Source organism: Panthera uncia, chromosome B1, assembly GCF_023721935.1.
Source record: "Panthera uncia isolate 11264 chromosome B1, Puncia_PCG_1.0, whole genome shotgun sequence".
In the NCBI taxonomy this organism is placed as follows: domain Eukaryota; kingdom Metazoa; phylum Chordata; class Mammalia; order Carnivora; family Felidae; genus Panthera; species Panthera uncia.
In genome coordinates, this window is record NC_064811.1 from 197,492,613 (window position 1) to 197,509,901 (window position 17,289).

At 41.5% G+C, this 17,289-nt stretch overlaps 1 protein-coding gene across 1 annotated transcript in view; it reads left to right on the forward strand.

Moving 5' to 3' along the window:
* The window catches only part of CSMD1 (CUB and Sushi multiple domains 1), a 1,037,384-nt gene that overhangs the window by 692,797 nt on the left and 327,298 nt on the right, over positions 1–17,289 (forward strand). The window contains exon 21 of the mRNA XM_049630105.1: positions 4,137–4,293. Coding sequence (XP_049486062.1) covers positions 4,137–4,293 — 157 coding nt within the window. The remainder of the gene's footprint in view (positions 1–4,136; positions 4,294–17,289) is intronic.

Below are 17,289 nucleotides of genomic sequence, written 5' to 3' on the forward strand. Positions count from 1 at the left end.
ACATTCGCTGTGTGTCTTGGGCAGATTATTTAGCATTTTTGAGGTTTAGCTTCCTTATGTGTGAAAACACATGATGATGCCCATCTTCGAGGGACGTTTTGAGATTTAAATAATATACTGTCGGTGGATGTGTCCAGGATTGCGCTGAGCACGTGTGATTATTAAAGCTAGTGGGCCCCCAAGGCCACGCTTTGAATAGTCATTCTCGATGACTAGATGTGGTCCCAACATTCAGAGTGAGAAAGATTTTGATGTGCTAGTGGAAGCAAGCCCAGCCGCTATCACCAGACCATAAAGCAGAGCTCATGTGGAGAGGCCATGCCAGACAAGACAGAATTTCAGTGGGCGAGTCTGAGCTGTGTTCATGGGACTCGGGGACATTCTTGGAATAGGACCAGAAACTAGGGTTCTGTGCATCAGACAATACAGAGCACCAGAGCCTCGGGGAAATGCTCTGGGGTGCGGGACCCAGCACACCACCACCCTGTAGGTGGACTCCAGGAAAAACAAAAAACAAAAAATACCCCAGCAGAAATGGATTCTAGGAACAGTCAAGGCTTGCATTGGTCTATGAAACCCAGCTCTAGCTGGAAATGCCCCCATAATCCCTAATGTTTCCACTGCAATTCCCACCTCTCCTGTAACTCTTTGAGGATCTAGGGGCCAGGGAGGGGCATCTGGAGAGCGAGGGCGTGCAAAGAGGGGCATCAGACTGATGGCTGACACCACCCAACCTGTCACCCTGCTCGGTCCAGTGAGGAGTGAGCACCCGGTCCAGGGGACACAGCTCATTTGTGGCAGGAGGGAGACATCTCTCTTCTCATTCCTTGTGAAGTTCTAGGGTTTTCCAGTGACATTTACATCTACATGGACTCACACATTGACGCATCTCACATTCAGGAGAGTCCACACGCCTTGAGCTGCCAACACCGGGAAAAGATGCAAAGAGCCAGTTGAGAGGGAACCATCACTGACTTCCCGGTTGTCATCCATTTGCACAGCGGTTGAAGAGGGGTCCCTCCAGGATCCCCACCCTGACCTCATCAGCTGTTATGTTCACACTTCAGAGGCACTGAAAGCCTAAAGTGCCTTACTCCCTCCTAAGTCCGGCCTTGACTATTTCAGTGTCATTGTTGAGAAGACCAGGTTTATTGTCATTGTTCTTCTATTGTAATAGTCTTTCAAAACCTCATGCTGACATCATGAAGCTCTGTAATTAAGAAGTGATTTTCAGGCAGGAAACTAATATGTTCTCACCGATGTAAAAAAAAAAGCTGTGTCGTAAGGAACCATTTTCTGAATTCTCTGATAACCTCAAATTTAGAAGTCAGTAAGCCTTCAGAGAAAACTTGTAAGTAACAATTAACCATGCTTGGTGTAGGTGAGTGATTAGAGATACCGCATAAAATGTACACCAATAAATATTGCTGCAGAAGAAGCGAATGATGTTCATTTGTGATTGCACGTAGTTTAAAGTTGTTGATTATAACAAAAAGCAAATAAAAAATCATGCTTACCTCACTTAATTGCAGAGAAACTGTCAGTCATCTGAAATGCTGAATGTTTTGCAAGCATGTATTTTTTTATTGGCTATGCTAATACATATCTCCTTGTCAAAAACTCTTCAAGTGGGATTCTCTTATTTTTAGCTTTAAATGCTATTCACATCGTTCCTTCGTACATAGTAGGATCCAGTAAGAAAGACCAAAGTTTTGTGCATGGATTTCCACGTATAAAAACATGTTTTCTCACATCAAATGGGAAAAATAAAACACGTAAGAGAAATAGAGCTTGAAAGAAATGTCATGAAAGGAATATATATGGAACACAAAGTTAATTTTGGAAACAGACCTTTGGGTATAGCTCTGTAAAACTGGGAAAGACCCCCTCCCCTCAACACCCCCCCACCCTGCCACTCAGGATGCTGCGTGATGTCTCCTAACCGGCGGCCACCTGCTCACTCGGCCATCCCGCTCTGGGTGGAGGGCATGGGTTAAATTCAAAATCAGAGGACCATTTGTGCTGGACAGAGTTCAGCCTTGTAGTAACAGGACTCGGGGAGCCTTTCTCCAGTACCAAAAAGGAACACCTGGATCCTGGCAGCAGCTAGACGAGGGCGTGTGACCAGCGGGTGTTATGCTGAACTGCTGTGGCTTGTTCCTAATTTCAGTGGAATTAAAAATCAAGTCTTCTGACTTCTGATACCATCTGGGTGGTCGTTTGTGGTCCACAGAAAACTCGAATCCAGATTTGTAACTTGAGGGAGCTGACAGGATGATGCTCTGCGTGGTGTATGACTTCTTCCTCCTCACATGCCCGCTGCCAAGCGCAGAGCTCATTGCCTGCGGTGTAGACAGGACAGAATTATGGTCTGGGAGAAGCCCATAATTCAGCGTTGCGATGATTCATTTTGAGTGGTTGTAGCTTTGAGGATCCTGGGAGCTGGATGCTGTCCAGATGATCTAGTTGATCTGTGGGAAGCGTCCAGTCAAGGCCAGTGGAGGTGACTGTGGACAGTGCTCTAGAACTCTCAGGATCGAGCTTATGTGACTGTTTCCTTGCTTTTATGCCCCTCATCTCTATGGGTTTCTGTAACTTACAGAGAATCGTGTGGTATATGCCGTGAGACGAGACCTTTCTCGCAAGGTCTGGGCATCTTCTTTCTGACCCAGATTCCTCTGGACTTAAAACTCGTTACACTCTGGTGTCGCAGACACACCATGTCTGATGAATCCACATGTTGAGTCAAGGGATGATTTTTCCACGATAGCCTCTTACTGGCTTTTAGTGAGGAGTTGTAGGGTATTTGATTCTACTCCTCTCACACATACTTATCTAATTGGAAAGGAGTAAAATAATGAGCCATAAAATTAATTTTCCCAAATGTGCTCTTATCTTTTAGGAGTGTGTATACATGTGTAAGTCTGTCAAGCAAGGTATACATTCTGTACGCTTATTAGAAGGGAGTTGAGAGAAGAAAAGTAAGAATCCATGTAAGAAGGAAAATAGTGGGGAAATGAACAGACATTGGACAAATCTACTGAGGACTTTCATGACCTTTATTTAATTAAGATTTTTTTTAATCAAGAAAAACTGGATGTTTTCCATGTAATACACATTCATTCTTTCTTTCTTAAAACCCTTATCCATACCAGTGGCTCCTTGCTATGAACCATTCCAATAGTTCAAAGAGGCAAACAGATTATCCTTTGCCACTGTGCATTCTGTTCTGGACACTTTACTAGGGCTGTTGGGGGGCCTCAACAGTCAGTCATTCCTGAATGCAAATCTAGTCTATTCTGGCATTAGCATAAAAGGTTCCTGTGAGCTATCCCGCATGCCTGTGCCCTAAATTGTTTGACCCAATCCCCACTTAGGAAATGTGACTGGCACTCATCCACTCCCAGGGTGGTCTCCCTCAGTGAAAGTCGGGGACACAACCCCGAATGCCCCCTCTCCCTTACTCTAACATCTACACAAAACCAAACGTGTCTACTTGCCTTCCAAATATTCGTTTTAAACACCCATGCTTTACGACCACCTAGGAAGGTAAAGTCAAATACAAAGTGTTCTAGAGGAAGACAGCACGTGTCTCTGATGTCATTACATGATGGGATTCTTTTATCACAACTAATTCAAGACTAAAGTCTCCTCAACCTCAAAGGCTGCAAAATGTGACAGGATTTCCACATCTTGTCTTGTATTACATTCAGGTAGGAGGGATGTCCAAATACTTGCATGATAGTTCACAGACGACGCCGTGGCGAAAATTGCATACACCCCTTCAACCTTGGGAAGTGCATTCTGAGGGAGGGGGAGAAAGGTAAATAATGGACCTTGGAAATGCAAATAAAGGTGTATTTAATTTTAAGTGAACATGGGAAGGACTCCCAAAGTGATCCATGTAGAATGAGCTGACCACAGATGGAATCTCGTGTCCTTCGTGTTGATGGTAATGATACAACCTAAAGAAAGAAGACTGCTTCGTAGGGTTAAACATTCAACTTTCAGTAAACTGTATATGTTTTTCGAGTACCGCACGAGGTCACGTGTTTGAAGATTTGAATGTCATGTTAAAATTGCTAACTTGCAAACAGAATTAAGTAATGGGGATTCACGCTGTGACTTCTCTTTAGGTGTATGATGGAAAAGACAGTTCATCGCGTCCGTTGGGGTCCTTCACTAAGAATGAGCTCACGGGGCTGGTCCTTAACAGCACTTCCAATCACCTGTGGCTGGAATTCAACACCAATGGCTCTGAAACCGACCAGGGTTTCCAGCTCACCTATACGAGTAAGTAACATATGACATCATCATTTCAGGTTTGTTTGTTTTTTTAAATCTCGGGGTTCATCTAATACCTAGCTGATGATTTTTTTTTTTTTTTTTTTTTTTTTTTTTTTTGCTTAGCTAATACATTTTAAATACTGATTTTTTTCTCTGGTCTCCCTACTGTGTTCTGAATTAATATTTAATTCTTAATTTAGACACATTGCCAGAAGTGATAGTTTGAAATTTATTTTCTTAGATGCATTAATATTTTCATAAGAAAATGACTGTACCTGAAAAGAAACTATCATGACTTTTAAGAGCTTCTGAGCTTAATAAATTCTGATTATAATATAGTATGCATTGACAAAGATTCATATTTGTACATATGAAAGATTTAGAATGAATGTTTGATGTAATTAATAGCAATAACTTTGAATGTCTACCCTACATCAGTACTTTACTATTATATCTACATATATAAATATTAGAATCTATGTGTTACAGAATGTCAGTTACATGTGTGTAATTTATCTAGTCACATATACTACATATAAATGTCATGAAATAAAACAACCCCACGTACTAAGCTCTTTCTTAGCACCACTAACGTCCTAATAAGAAAACTAAACACAAAGAATTTCAGGATTTGCTGTGAAGATACCAGGTGTATGGGCTGGTGGAGTCAGGCTGTGATCGCGGACCTACAGTTTTACACAGAGTCCTGTAGTGCCCCCTGATTAATGTCAATCAGAGTACAGAAAATATTTTTTTAATGGTTATTTATTTTTGAGAGAGAGAGACACACACAGAATCTGAAGCAGGTTCCAGGCTCCGAGCTGTCAACACAGAGCCCGACATGGGGCTGGAACTCACAGACTGTGAGATCATGACCTAAGCTGAAGTCGGACACTCAACCGACTGAGGCACGCAGGGGCCCCCCAAAAATATTTTTAAAGATGAGAATGAAGAAGAGAAAGAAGTATATAAAATAAAGAAGGAAAAGAGACTGTGCTTTCTCAAAGAGTTATTTGCGGTATGGTCACTGTTATTTTCACCATTTATACTTCCAAACAAGTAAGGTAAGACATGAGCTACTTGGTGTGGATAAATAGTGAAAATCAAGTAATCAATGAAATGTACCAGATAGTCCAATCTTTCACTAATCTGCTGATTAAAAATCTTTATTACACCAAAAGCCATGCCAAAAAATACAAAATTTTGGATTTTCTTAGCATGAAAGTGTATTAGTGATCATCAAGATTGATTTCTTTATTTGACACATAAGCAAATGAAGGCCTGGAAATGATAATAATTATCCCAGACACAGAGCTAATCCAGGTGCCTCAAAGGAAGATTAATTGCCTAAAATCCCCCTTGGTGGGCAGAATTACAGGGAAAGGCCTGCAAGACTTGGTGAGCAAACACAGAAGTAGAGTAGCTGACACTAGAAAACCAGTTTTTCGTTATCATGAAAATAGCCATTTACGAGATTCAGTAAACAGCAAGGATATTAATTACATTGCATGCACAGTAAATTAGTAGCAGGGGCATTATAAAACCAGTTCATGATTATAGTTTTTTGTTACTAGAGTTTGACTCTTCAGAATGTCCCTCTGAAGCAGGTTTCAAAGGCTTCTTGTATAGCCCTTTGGCTTTGCTTCAGACTAAGATGGACACCCTTGCAACCTCTTTCTTTCTTCCACTTTGGGTTTTCCATCAGTATGTTCATAGATTTTGTTTTATTCCCACTTGCATTCACCCCCACCTCCTAGCTGTTACACGTGTCATATTAGTCTTAGAGGACGTTGGATACTTGAGAAAGAAAACGGTTGGCAAACTCCCTAGGTAAACCTGAGAGTTTATTGTAAATAAAGGGTATCTCCACGCACACCTGGCGTGTTCCTCCAATCCTGTCGTCGCCTCAGCTCGTCTGACAAATGGTGCGTCCCGCTACGGTTTGTCAGCAGGGATAAGAAAGCATAGGGCTGTGTGTTTCCCTGTCTCCCCTGTGCATTTCCGTGTCCTCGGTTCTCAGTACCACTCCAAGTGTGGAGGTAACTAAGCTCACGTGCACCCTTCCCCGCCTGCTTCATAGAGAATATATCTGGTTCTATTTCACATCGCGTTGCTTTCCCAACCCTAGTTTCTGCTACCTGTTTTCTCTCTACGTGCCCTGGAGTAATTCTTGATTTGTGAACATGTGTTCCTACATTCTCATGGTCGTGCAAAAGATATCCAGCAGCAAGTGCCTGCCTTTTGGAACTTCAAGCTAACTGGACCTGTCACCAAGGATGGGGTCCCTTGACTGTTTCCAGAATTCTGACTCCCGCTTACTTCCCAAATTGCAGTTAAGAAGGGCCATCATGTCCTAAAATCACGTGACCGGGCTGAGATTAGAAGTTGTGGGCTTCATTTGTGTATAATGTCCACCTTGTCACATCAAGAAGGGTCGCTTCATTGTGCTATTGTCAGCCTCCATTAGATGACGCGTGGCTGGTGTAACCCCACGTTTCTCCATGGTATCCAGCATAGCTTGAGGACCTTTTGCTGCACACTGCTTCCCCCCCCCCCCCCGGCCCAGCTGTTTCTCTGGGTAACTCTGAGAAACTTGAATCTGTGGATCTGTTTATGGGCACTCTAATCATACAGATTTTTTTTTTCATTACATAACAGCACAAACTTTCTGAGTTTCTGAGAACAAACATTTCAATGATTGGTATTTAGCTCTTAGTATAACTTAGTTGATGGGAATAATTATCTTTTCTTCCTGTTTTCCCTCTTTGCCTTCACCTACAAAAACACAGATGCTCCCTGGGTGCAATTTCCACTCGTGAGGTTGTCCTAGAGCTGGAACACATGGCCAGATGGGAAAACGCATCTGTAATATAGAATTGGTGGTGCTGATGGCTATATAATCAAAATAATATTAGCTTCACATTAAAGTTTTAGCTTTAAACACCAAGTAATTAATTAAAAAAAATCCCAAGCTCCCACAATGTGATCGAATACCGGAATCAAATACTCATCCCTAAAAGATGGCTTGGAAATAATGAATGGTTATAAAATGTTTTGAGCAAGTTATTAAAGCTTAAGACTAAGTAAAGACACTTTCAGCTAACTTCAAAAGACTTTTGTAATTGCCTCTTGATAGTTAATTGCATCACTTAAGGAAACATTCATATTTAAATGTTTCAGTTCCATAATTAATCTGCACATACCATTGGATCAGAAATGTCAACAGAAAGTAAATATATAGCTTATTAAACACCCTAACATTTTTGAAGTGGATACAAATAATATTTGAATCTCTTTAATATCTACAGCATACTCTCACACACCTGATTTTGCCATCTTGGTAATTTTGTGTCCTGCTAAAGAGCTCCTTTTACTCTTATCCACAAATTAGAAACTGAGTCTCCACATCCTTGAGTGGCTTGCTGAAGCTTTCACATCCGGAAGTGGTCCAGCCAGGACCCCAATTCAGGTCTCTTGACTGAAGCCCAGAACTGAGGATGAGCTGAATTTCACAGCCTTTAGATGGTCCCGCCTTGTTGACTAACACACGTATTGTCTGATATTTATACATGCAAAGGCATTGGTGAGGAAGAGAAGTCGGGTATCTTGGGGACAACATGGGGTAAACGCATTATATTAAGCAGCCGCTGGTTTGTGAGTAGTAGGTTAGGGCAATATGCAACTGAAATAAAGTTTCCTCTATTACAAAAACACTCCTTTTTATTAGAGATTTGTTTTTTTCTTTTTTTAAAGTTTATTTCTTTGTTTTGAGAGGGAGAGAGAGTAGGGGGGAGGGAGAAAAAGGGGGGAAGAGAGAGAGAATCTGAAACAGGCTCCATGTTCAGCCCAGAGCCCACCTTGGGGCTCGATCCCAGGAACCATGAGATCATGACTGGAGCCGAGGTCAAGAGTTGGTTGCTTAACCTACTGAGCCACACAGGCGCCCCTACAGATTTGTTTCTTTTCATAACAAATCATAGTCTTCCGATTCTATAAGTGTGTCGAATGGAAACATGACCCATAAGGTCTTTGAGATCAGGGACCATGGGTGTTCATTTTTTATTATCTGCGGCACCTTGGACAGATGCCTGGTCTATAAGACAAAAAGCTTAGATTATATATCATTGCTATTTAAGCTGTATTCCAGGAAGCTCTAAGATTCGACAGAGCCCTCTCAGGGCAATAAGAATTTCACCTTATCTAACTTAAGCATTTTTGTTTGCTTTCTCCTGGTGATTGCAAAGTTCTTCAAGTATCAGGAAAAAGTACATTGGCAGTGGATTGCTGTGTTTTCTAAATATTTCAGCAACTACTTTTATAGAAAAGTAGTTCTGGAAATTAAAAAAAAATCCTATATTGAATTCAGAATTCTTTAAAAAATATGTTTAACCTCTTTTAGAGTTTCACGAGAATGTTCCCAGAATAGTCGCTCTTCAGACCCACTTTACCGCAGGACATATGGGAGGATTTGGATCTGAAACAGGCTTTCTGGATTGTATACTCTTAGTTATTTCAGTAGAGAGAACCAAACGAGCCCTCTGTGGCAACTCAACAGAAATTCTCTACCTGGGGGTTTTAGTAAAATAACTGTAGTTTGGACACACATCTCGGGGCTGTCTTACTGGATCCATTTTCCGATTAACCAACAACTGTACAGGTATTGCCTATATACTGAATGTTTAGTACTATATTGAGTCAGAGTAGGCAAAGCCAGGCTTCCTGTTATTAATAAATGTCTTACGATAGTCACATGTCGGACTTGTGAAACACGGGTTGATAGAAATGTGACTAAATATTTATATTCTCAACTCTGGAATGGATCTGAAGCTATTGTTGTAGGAGTCAGTTCATGGCCCTGATTCACACTGACTGATAGTTTTGACCCTTACTACATTGTGATTTTTGGCTCTTAATACATTCTTTTTTTATATATTTTTTTATTTTTCTCCAAATAAACTATAGTCCATTGATGATAGTATGTGATTCTTATATTTTAAGACACACACACACACACACACACACACACACACACACACAGAATTTTCCAGAAGAATGAGAGATCATTGAAAGCCGGAATCACAGTACAAACTTCCAGAATTTTCTTTCCTTCCTGCTAGATCCCTTTCTTCTTTCCTCTAGATTAAGTTTAAATGCTTGTTCCTGCATACAAGCTGCCTTGCTGTCCAGCTTCCTGAAACAGGATCGTCTGCTTTTTCTTATATGTCTCCCAAACCTCTAATAGTTTGTCTGTGCACCTTTTGCTTTCACACCAGTAAAATGTGAGGTTCTCAGGAGGCAGAGCCTTACCTTCAGCAACAGCAGGTAACCTCCACAGTCACTTAGTAGGTGACGATCACCTGAGCTGACCTGGGTTGGTGCAGGAGGAGGCAGACTTGAGGGAAATGTGAGGAGATGGGCGCGACCTTTGCTCATGACATGATGGGTATGGGAGTCTGGATAGGATGCAGCGTGTGTGACAAGGAGAAGAGTAAAGGCATGGTTGGCTGCAGGAATCTGATCATGGAAGTTTTTAAAAACTAGGCAGAGGTAGTGGTCAACATCAAGGAAGATCCGTTAGTGGTATTTGAGGAATGAAACTACGTGGGAGTCGGGGATGGAAGAATGGCCAACTGACAGTGGTACGATTGTCAGGTCTTAGAAGGTCCTGAGGGAACCTTGGAAGGTTCGTAGGGAACTACGAACACTCAGGGGACTTTCCTTACTGTGGCCTCACCACCAAAACTCTCAAAGGTGGCACGTTTCCATTCTCCACATTCTTAAAATTGCTCCCCTGTCCCCAGCATGAATTGTCTGGTGGAGATCAATCTCATGTTCCTCCACAACCATCATCTGAAACAGAGGGATGTGCCCGTAGCTGGTTGGCGGTCTCTACGGAGTGGCCCGTCCGTTCACACCCTCCTCCATGGTAGCTCCTACTCGTTCTGTTTGCCGGCGTACATCACTAGGCGGTGGGAACATTGGCATCGATGCCAACAAGCTACGGTGTCTTCTGTGGATGAGAAAAGCGAACCCAGAGACGTGGGCTTGCCCAGCTGTCACCTGGGGTTAACGTGCTGCTGGGGCTAAAATGACACCAACAGTAACTCTGCTGGTATAAGTGAGAGAGCAGCTCCGGCTCTGAATAGATTCTCAAGGCCCGTAATGAAGTACTACGAAGCACTGTCACCTTCGTGCTTCAGGACAAGTCAGAAATGCTGCAGGTGTGAAGGATACACAGACACCATGAGCGACCAGTTACCGAAAGCAAACCGGATGGGGAAGAGTCGCGTAAGTCAGAAACTGCCATCTCGAGGCCCTGAAGTCACGGATGATAAGGAGAGCTAGTTCTCCGTAGCATCGCTAGAGAGCCTGCATAGGTCGGTGCACTCGGTTATGTCAGGAGCCAGTCTGCCCATGTGGCTTTTTCCCCAGCTTTATTGGGTTCTAATTGGCAGCATTCTGTAAGTTTAGGGTGGTGAGCTGATACATCACACGTATTGTGAAATGATCCCCACATGAAGGTTAGCACAGCCATCACTGCACATGGTTTGTGTGTGTGTGTGTGTGTGTGTGTGTGTGTGTGTGCGCGCTGAGACCTGCCCATTTCTTTTTTTCTTTTCTTTTCCATTGCTAATAGAGATTCTTCTGAGTTTACCTCCATGACCGAAGGAGAGTCACATGCACAATGCTGTGTTCCCTTCATAACTGATTCCATTTTTTTTTTTTTACCACTGTATTTTGGAAGATCTGTATAAGTTAAATGGCCGTTCTTGAGTATAAGGTCTAGAATCTAATTTTATAAATAATAAAGATATTCACAAAGTTACCAAACACTGTTGGTTGCATGTGTGTAAGTGCTGTTATTTTGGAGTTTACTTCAACAGCATTCACCACATCCTCGGTCTCTATGGTGTGTAGCATAGCCTAGAAAATCATGTCAAAGTGATGTTTCCTTCAATGAGTACTTTGTAAAAGAATTTATAATTTTGCTGCAACCAAGGTCAGTGTGGAAGAGGTGGAGAAAATAACCAGCTCACACATAAACCTACACCAACACTGGCAGATTTTTCTTCTGTTTCCATTAAGATTAAAATTGTGCCAAGGAAGGGGTGCCTGGGTGGCTCCTTCAGTTGAGCATCTTACTTTGACTTAGGTCATGATCTAGCAGTTTGTGGGTTCGACTCCCGTGTCAGGCTCTGTGCCGACAGCTCAGAGCCTGGAGCCTGCCTCAGATTCTGTGTCTCCCTTTCTCTCTGCCCCTTCCCTGCTTGCTCTCTCTCTCTCTCTCTCTCTCTCTCTCTCTCTCTCAAAAATAACTAAACATTAAAAAAAAAAAAGGCTTATGGAGCACGGGTTTATTCTCAAATAGCCATTAATCCAACAGATAAAACTGCTGGAAAATGTAATAAGCGTGATTTGTTCTCCCTACGGTAACTGGCGGGTAATAGTATAATGGTGTTTCGAAGCAATAGGCAGTTATTTTGTGCACTGGTTTTCTACTGCTGTGTAACAAATCACCACAAGCGTTAGAGACCTAAAACACTTTATCACTCACAGTTCCCGGGGGGTGGGGAGACGGGGCCTGGCTCAGCTGGGTCCTCTCAAGGTCTCCCGAGGCCGTGATCCAGTCGGTCTCACCCAAAGCCGGTGTCCCTGCTTCAGTTCCCGTGGCTGTGGGCAGAACTCATTTCCTTCCGGTAGCAGGACGAGGGCAAGCTCCTGGGGTTCTGGGGCACTGCTGGTCTCTCTGACCAGCAGGAGAGGCCTCTGTCTTGGGGGCCCAGGCCTTCTTTGGGGGACTTTCATCTGGTCATGTGATCGAGTCAGGTGCACCCAGGATCATCTCCATTTCAACTAACTCAGAATCACCAGATCTGGGGCCTCCATCGGGCTAAAGCTTTCTCTCACCTTGCTACAGATCTGGCCCACGCTCCGGAAGGGGAGAGGATTTCGTGGGCATCAGTGTCAGGCACTGGTGGGGTCCTGGGGTCACATTCAGGTCTGTCCGTCACAGTTTCCTCTTTAGGAATTTTGTTTTTTAATTCTTTTTCAGATAATTCCGTTTTCAAAAACAGTGTGTTTGTGTGTGTGCACTCACTTGCAGATATAGGTAGACCTTTAAAAAGAGGAAACATACAATTTGATTGTTTCCGTGAACTTTTAAATTTCCAGGATATGTTTGGGTTAATAGTTATGGATCTCTAGTTGCAAACAATACAAGTCACAGAGTCACATTCTGTACTGTCATGGATTCAGTGTTGTTTTTTTAATGATTTTTATTTATTTCACTTATTTATTTTGAGAGAAAGAGAGAGAGAGAGAACAGAGAGAGAATTGGAAGCAGGCTCCACACTGTCAGCGCAGAGACTGACGTGGGGCTCGATCCCACGAACTGTGGGATCATGACCTGAGCTGAGAGTTGGCCACATAACTGACTGATCCAGCCAGGTGCCCCTGGGTTTTGGTTTTTAGGCCCCCAAATCTCCAAAGCATGCACCTGTCTGTGACTTCAGTCTGTCTTTCGGGGTCATGAGGGTTAAAGCGACCCCGGTAAAGGATTTGGGTGCAGGTGAATTTCCACAGAAGCCTAGTAGAAGTGTGTGTGGTGCACAGAAGGGTCAAAGGCACAGAGAAAGGAAAAGTAAAACCTGGTGCTGAGGCTCCAACCACAAAATGTACTTGTCTCACAACTTGCTTAAAAGAAAAAAACAATTAGAAAGCCCTAAACATTTAAGTCTGACAGTTTCTTTTTGTTTTAATCTAAAAATTATCTCTGCACACTCATATGTTTAAGTCTATTCCCAGAAAAATGAGCCATATACTACCTCTAACTTCATTATTTTTATGTTAGATTTATTTTAGTTTGGGCATCGCTGTTGAAACAATTCTTCCGTGAATTCTTATCAAGTGCAACACAGTGACTCTCAGCTGTGAAAAAAGAGGGGGAAAAAAGCTTATTTCTAATAGGCTTCCAACTAATATGTTTTTTAAAAGTGTATATTCAGTGAAAAATTAAATTCCATACTCAATTTGTTTTGCTATAAAAAGGATAGTGTTACAAGGAGAGAAAATTGTAATGTCAGTAGTGTGACAAGCCCAGAACTCTATGCTTATGTAATTGCATCATTGGAAACCTTTTCTATCAATATATCAAGACATGCCCATACTTTTTTTTTATAAGCTTACACCTTCTGGTAAGAATTCAGAAGATTGCATTTTTACTCTGCTTCTACAAGAAAACCCAGAGAAACATATTGTATACAATACATCCTTCAAAATAGAATGACTTTCATTGGAAATGTCACAATGGAAAAAACTGTCCGTGTAATTCAGATACAATAGAGGCAGGCTGCTAGAAAGTCCTGGAAGGAACTCTGTATTTACTGTAAAACAAGATGGGCATATTATAAAGAGGAAAGGCATTCACATCTCTGGGAATGCCATATGAAAAACCAGTCCCCAGTCCACCATCCCAGCGTATAATTCTTGGTTTGCATTAGAAAATTTTATTCTGGCGTGTACACTTTTAGATGAAAATCAAGATAGCTGTTTAATTACCGTAAGACATCAGGAAGAAAATAGTGGAGCCAAACACGATGGCATTTCTAAGAAAGGGGTGTGCAGATGAGTGTTTGTGGAAGTGCCACACTGTGAAACAGAAACCCCTCCCACCGTAGGGTGGCTCAAGGTGAGGCTGTCCTGAAACCGAACATAAATCGTCATCATTTCTCAGAGAGAGGAAAGGGCAAAGTATGATCAGGACCATGTTAAGAAAGGACAGTGGCACGAGGTGACACGTAATTGATTTACTCAATGTCAGACACAAATGAGAGCTAGAGGTGGCTGTGGAATCCGTGTCCCTGGCCTTCTAATTGGATGTTTCATCATCTTGCTCCCTTACTGACATGCACAGCATCATAAAGACTAAAATATAAGCATTTACAGTGTTTAAAAAAGCTCTAGTGAAACCTTCCTATGCTTCACTTCTGTGACAACATGAAAATTCCCTAATTAGGATCGTAGGTCACCCTAGTGACCTACGTCGCAGTCCTCCGGATCCTATAAAGTTCCACGTGCATGTTGGTCTGCACTAGTTTCTTTAAAAAAGAAAGTTTTTTTAATGCTTTTATTTATTTTTGAGACAGAGAGAGACAGAGCCTGAGCGGGGGAGGGGCAGAGAGAGCGGGAGACACAGAATCCGAAGCAGGATTCAGGCTCCGAGCTGTCAGCACAGAGCCCGACGCGGGGCTCGAACTCACGAACCGTGAGATCATGACCTGAGCTGAAGTCGGATCCCCAACCGACTGAGCCACCCAGGTGCCCCTGCACTAGTTTCTACTTAGCTTTACAGGATTTCCCCAGAGATTTATTTTTGTGAATTGTATTTTTGTTTTATAATTAATTATTCCTTCTATTTTGTGACAACTTGCCAGTTGACACACACAGCTATGTATACTCATCTTTTGGAACGGATGGACATACTGCTAACCATCAGTACCTTGAGAAAGACAAAAGAGCCTCCAGAAGGGTGACATAAATAATTTAAAGGATTAAACTAAAAGCATATGACTCGAGAGAGAAATAAATGGAGGCTGACAGATGATATCACCAAATGCTATAAAATCGAGCATTTTATGGCAAGAGTGATGACGGAATTTTTGCTCCACTCTTCTTTAGGGGAAATAAAAAGTAATCACTATTGTATTGGTCAAAGTCATGGATACATTGTTTTTGCAAAAGGTCACTCATGGGAAGAAGAGATTCACAGAGACTTCTCTGCCGTGTCAGAAAGGCAGTGTTGGGTAATGAATCACAAGTCAGTTTATCTCTGATTTTGATTTTTCTTGCATGTATTATGGCATTTGTAATAATTCTGTAAGGAGAAAAAAACGCCATAAGAAATTTTTATTTTTTATTGTGCAGGGGAACAGATCAGTAATTACCTTTTCCAAAAGTTCCATTTTTATTTTTAAATTTTTATTTTTCTCCACTTTAATGAATTTTGACATTAAGACATTCGAAGGCTGTTTAGATCTCTACCAGATAATTAAATGAGTCTTTTTTTTTTTCATTTTTTTAACAAAGTAAACATTTCAGCAAACAGTGATATGAGCATAATCCCCTGTTAAATAACAAAACTAAACTCTTAGACGAGGACGTGAAAAAATTTGAAATTTCAGCTTGAAATTGGCAAAGACTCTGGAATGATCCAGTTATCAGCACTCCGTAGCAAATGTAAGAGTGTATACACATGGTCAAGTGATTTAACTTACTGGTGAAATTCAGGCCAAAGGAATACACCCGCCTCTGTGTCCGGAAACTAGGACTGAGTGTCTTAGCTGTGTCACCTGTCAGCTGTGTGATCTGTCATATCGCAGCACATACTTTTCTTCTGTAAATAAGTCGTTGTTTTTGGACAGTCCTAGTTCTGAAATTCTACAACATTGGAATCAATCAAAAGCTATTTTTACTGTTCAAAGGGATATAAAATTTTTCTTGTGATGATTTCAGCAAAGTCTACCTTTTAACTCCCTACAACAATTGGATAAGTGACAGCTTGTGTGTGGGGTATGAAATAAGCAGGAGCCCAAGGTGACTCCAGTGTCGGTGGGCTCCGGGGATGTTATTTACTGACTTGGGGAATCGGGAACGGTCGATTTGTAGTAGAAGAGGTTTAGATGTCATTTTTGGATAATAGGGTCTTGACATCCCTCGGTGCTTGGTATTAGGTTTTTAATCTTGCTTCCATATGTAGCATAGATGGGAGATGTGAATGAAGTTAGAATTTGCCCATTAGATGTTGTGTAATCTAATTCTGAGGTAATGCCAGTAAGAGCAAGGTGATGGAGGTAAGATGTAAACAACAGATCTTTAAAAATCTCTTTATTTATAGGGCTTTGATGAGTTGACTTGTTAAATGAGATAAAAGGAAGGAACTGTGGCTGCAGGCTGAGTTCTGGATGATGATGCAGGTGTCAGTACTGTTAAGCTCTAGAATAAAAACAGGGGACTTATTTGCGAATCCTAGCATTTCTTAAGATAAGAGTTTATCATTACAGTAATCAGAAACCTATTTCCTTTACCAAATAGCAAATAGGTTGAACAGGAACATTGCCTCCGTGGCAGAGTGTGGGGGTGAGAGTTAGGTGGTGTTAGGCTTAGTCCACAGCTGATGGACCCACCTGGCCGCATGGCCTGTAGGCTCCAGTCGTGAGGTCTGACGGTAATGCAAACCCATCTGGAGTCAGGTATCCAGAGGATTCTCTACATCTTTGGTTAATTTATTGAAATCTGATACATTATACATCTTGGTCAGTAAAATATCAGTTGAGGAGCCAAATAATAAAATCCAAGAGGTAACAGATATGTTCATAGAAGAGCTGTCTCTTGTGGAAATTTCCAGAGGTAGTTAGCACGCATCAGTATGAAATAAGATCTGTATGAATTGGAACTTTTGGAAGAGGTAATTACTGATCTGTGCCCCTGCACGATAATCGAAATAATTGCTAAGAAATTGCTCATTCATGTTTATTATTTCTTTATTAATTTGAATGTTTAATCATTAAACTGATTTTTTTTCATGTAAAAGATGAATTCCCACATCTAAAAGAATAGATTGGTTCTGATGAAAAGTACAAATGAACAAATAATTCATCAGGAAATGAATGAAAATTTTCTACTTGTACTCAAAACCTGTTCAGTTTTCAGGCTATCAAAAATGCTTGAAATATCTGTCATCAGTCATCTGAGCATCATCAACCTGAATCCACTGTGACCAAAATAACACCATTTTATGTCCATAATGCTGAAGACTTCTGATTGCATTTCATACAATAATCCCATGGAAATAAATCTATGAAATACCCATTTCATTATATAAATGTGTTATTACACATTTCCACTTGAGTATGTGATGGGACTCCCTCTTTGGAAAGTCAGCTTATGGAAAAATAGGAACCTCTGTGTCTTCCATTCAAAGATGGTTAAGTAATATTGTTGTAC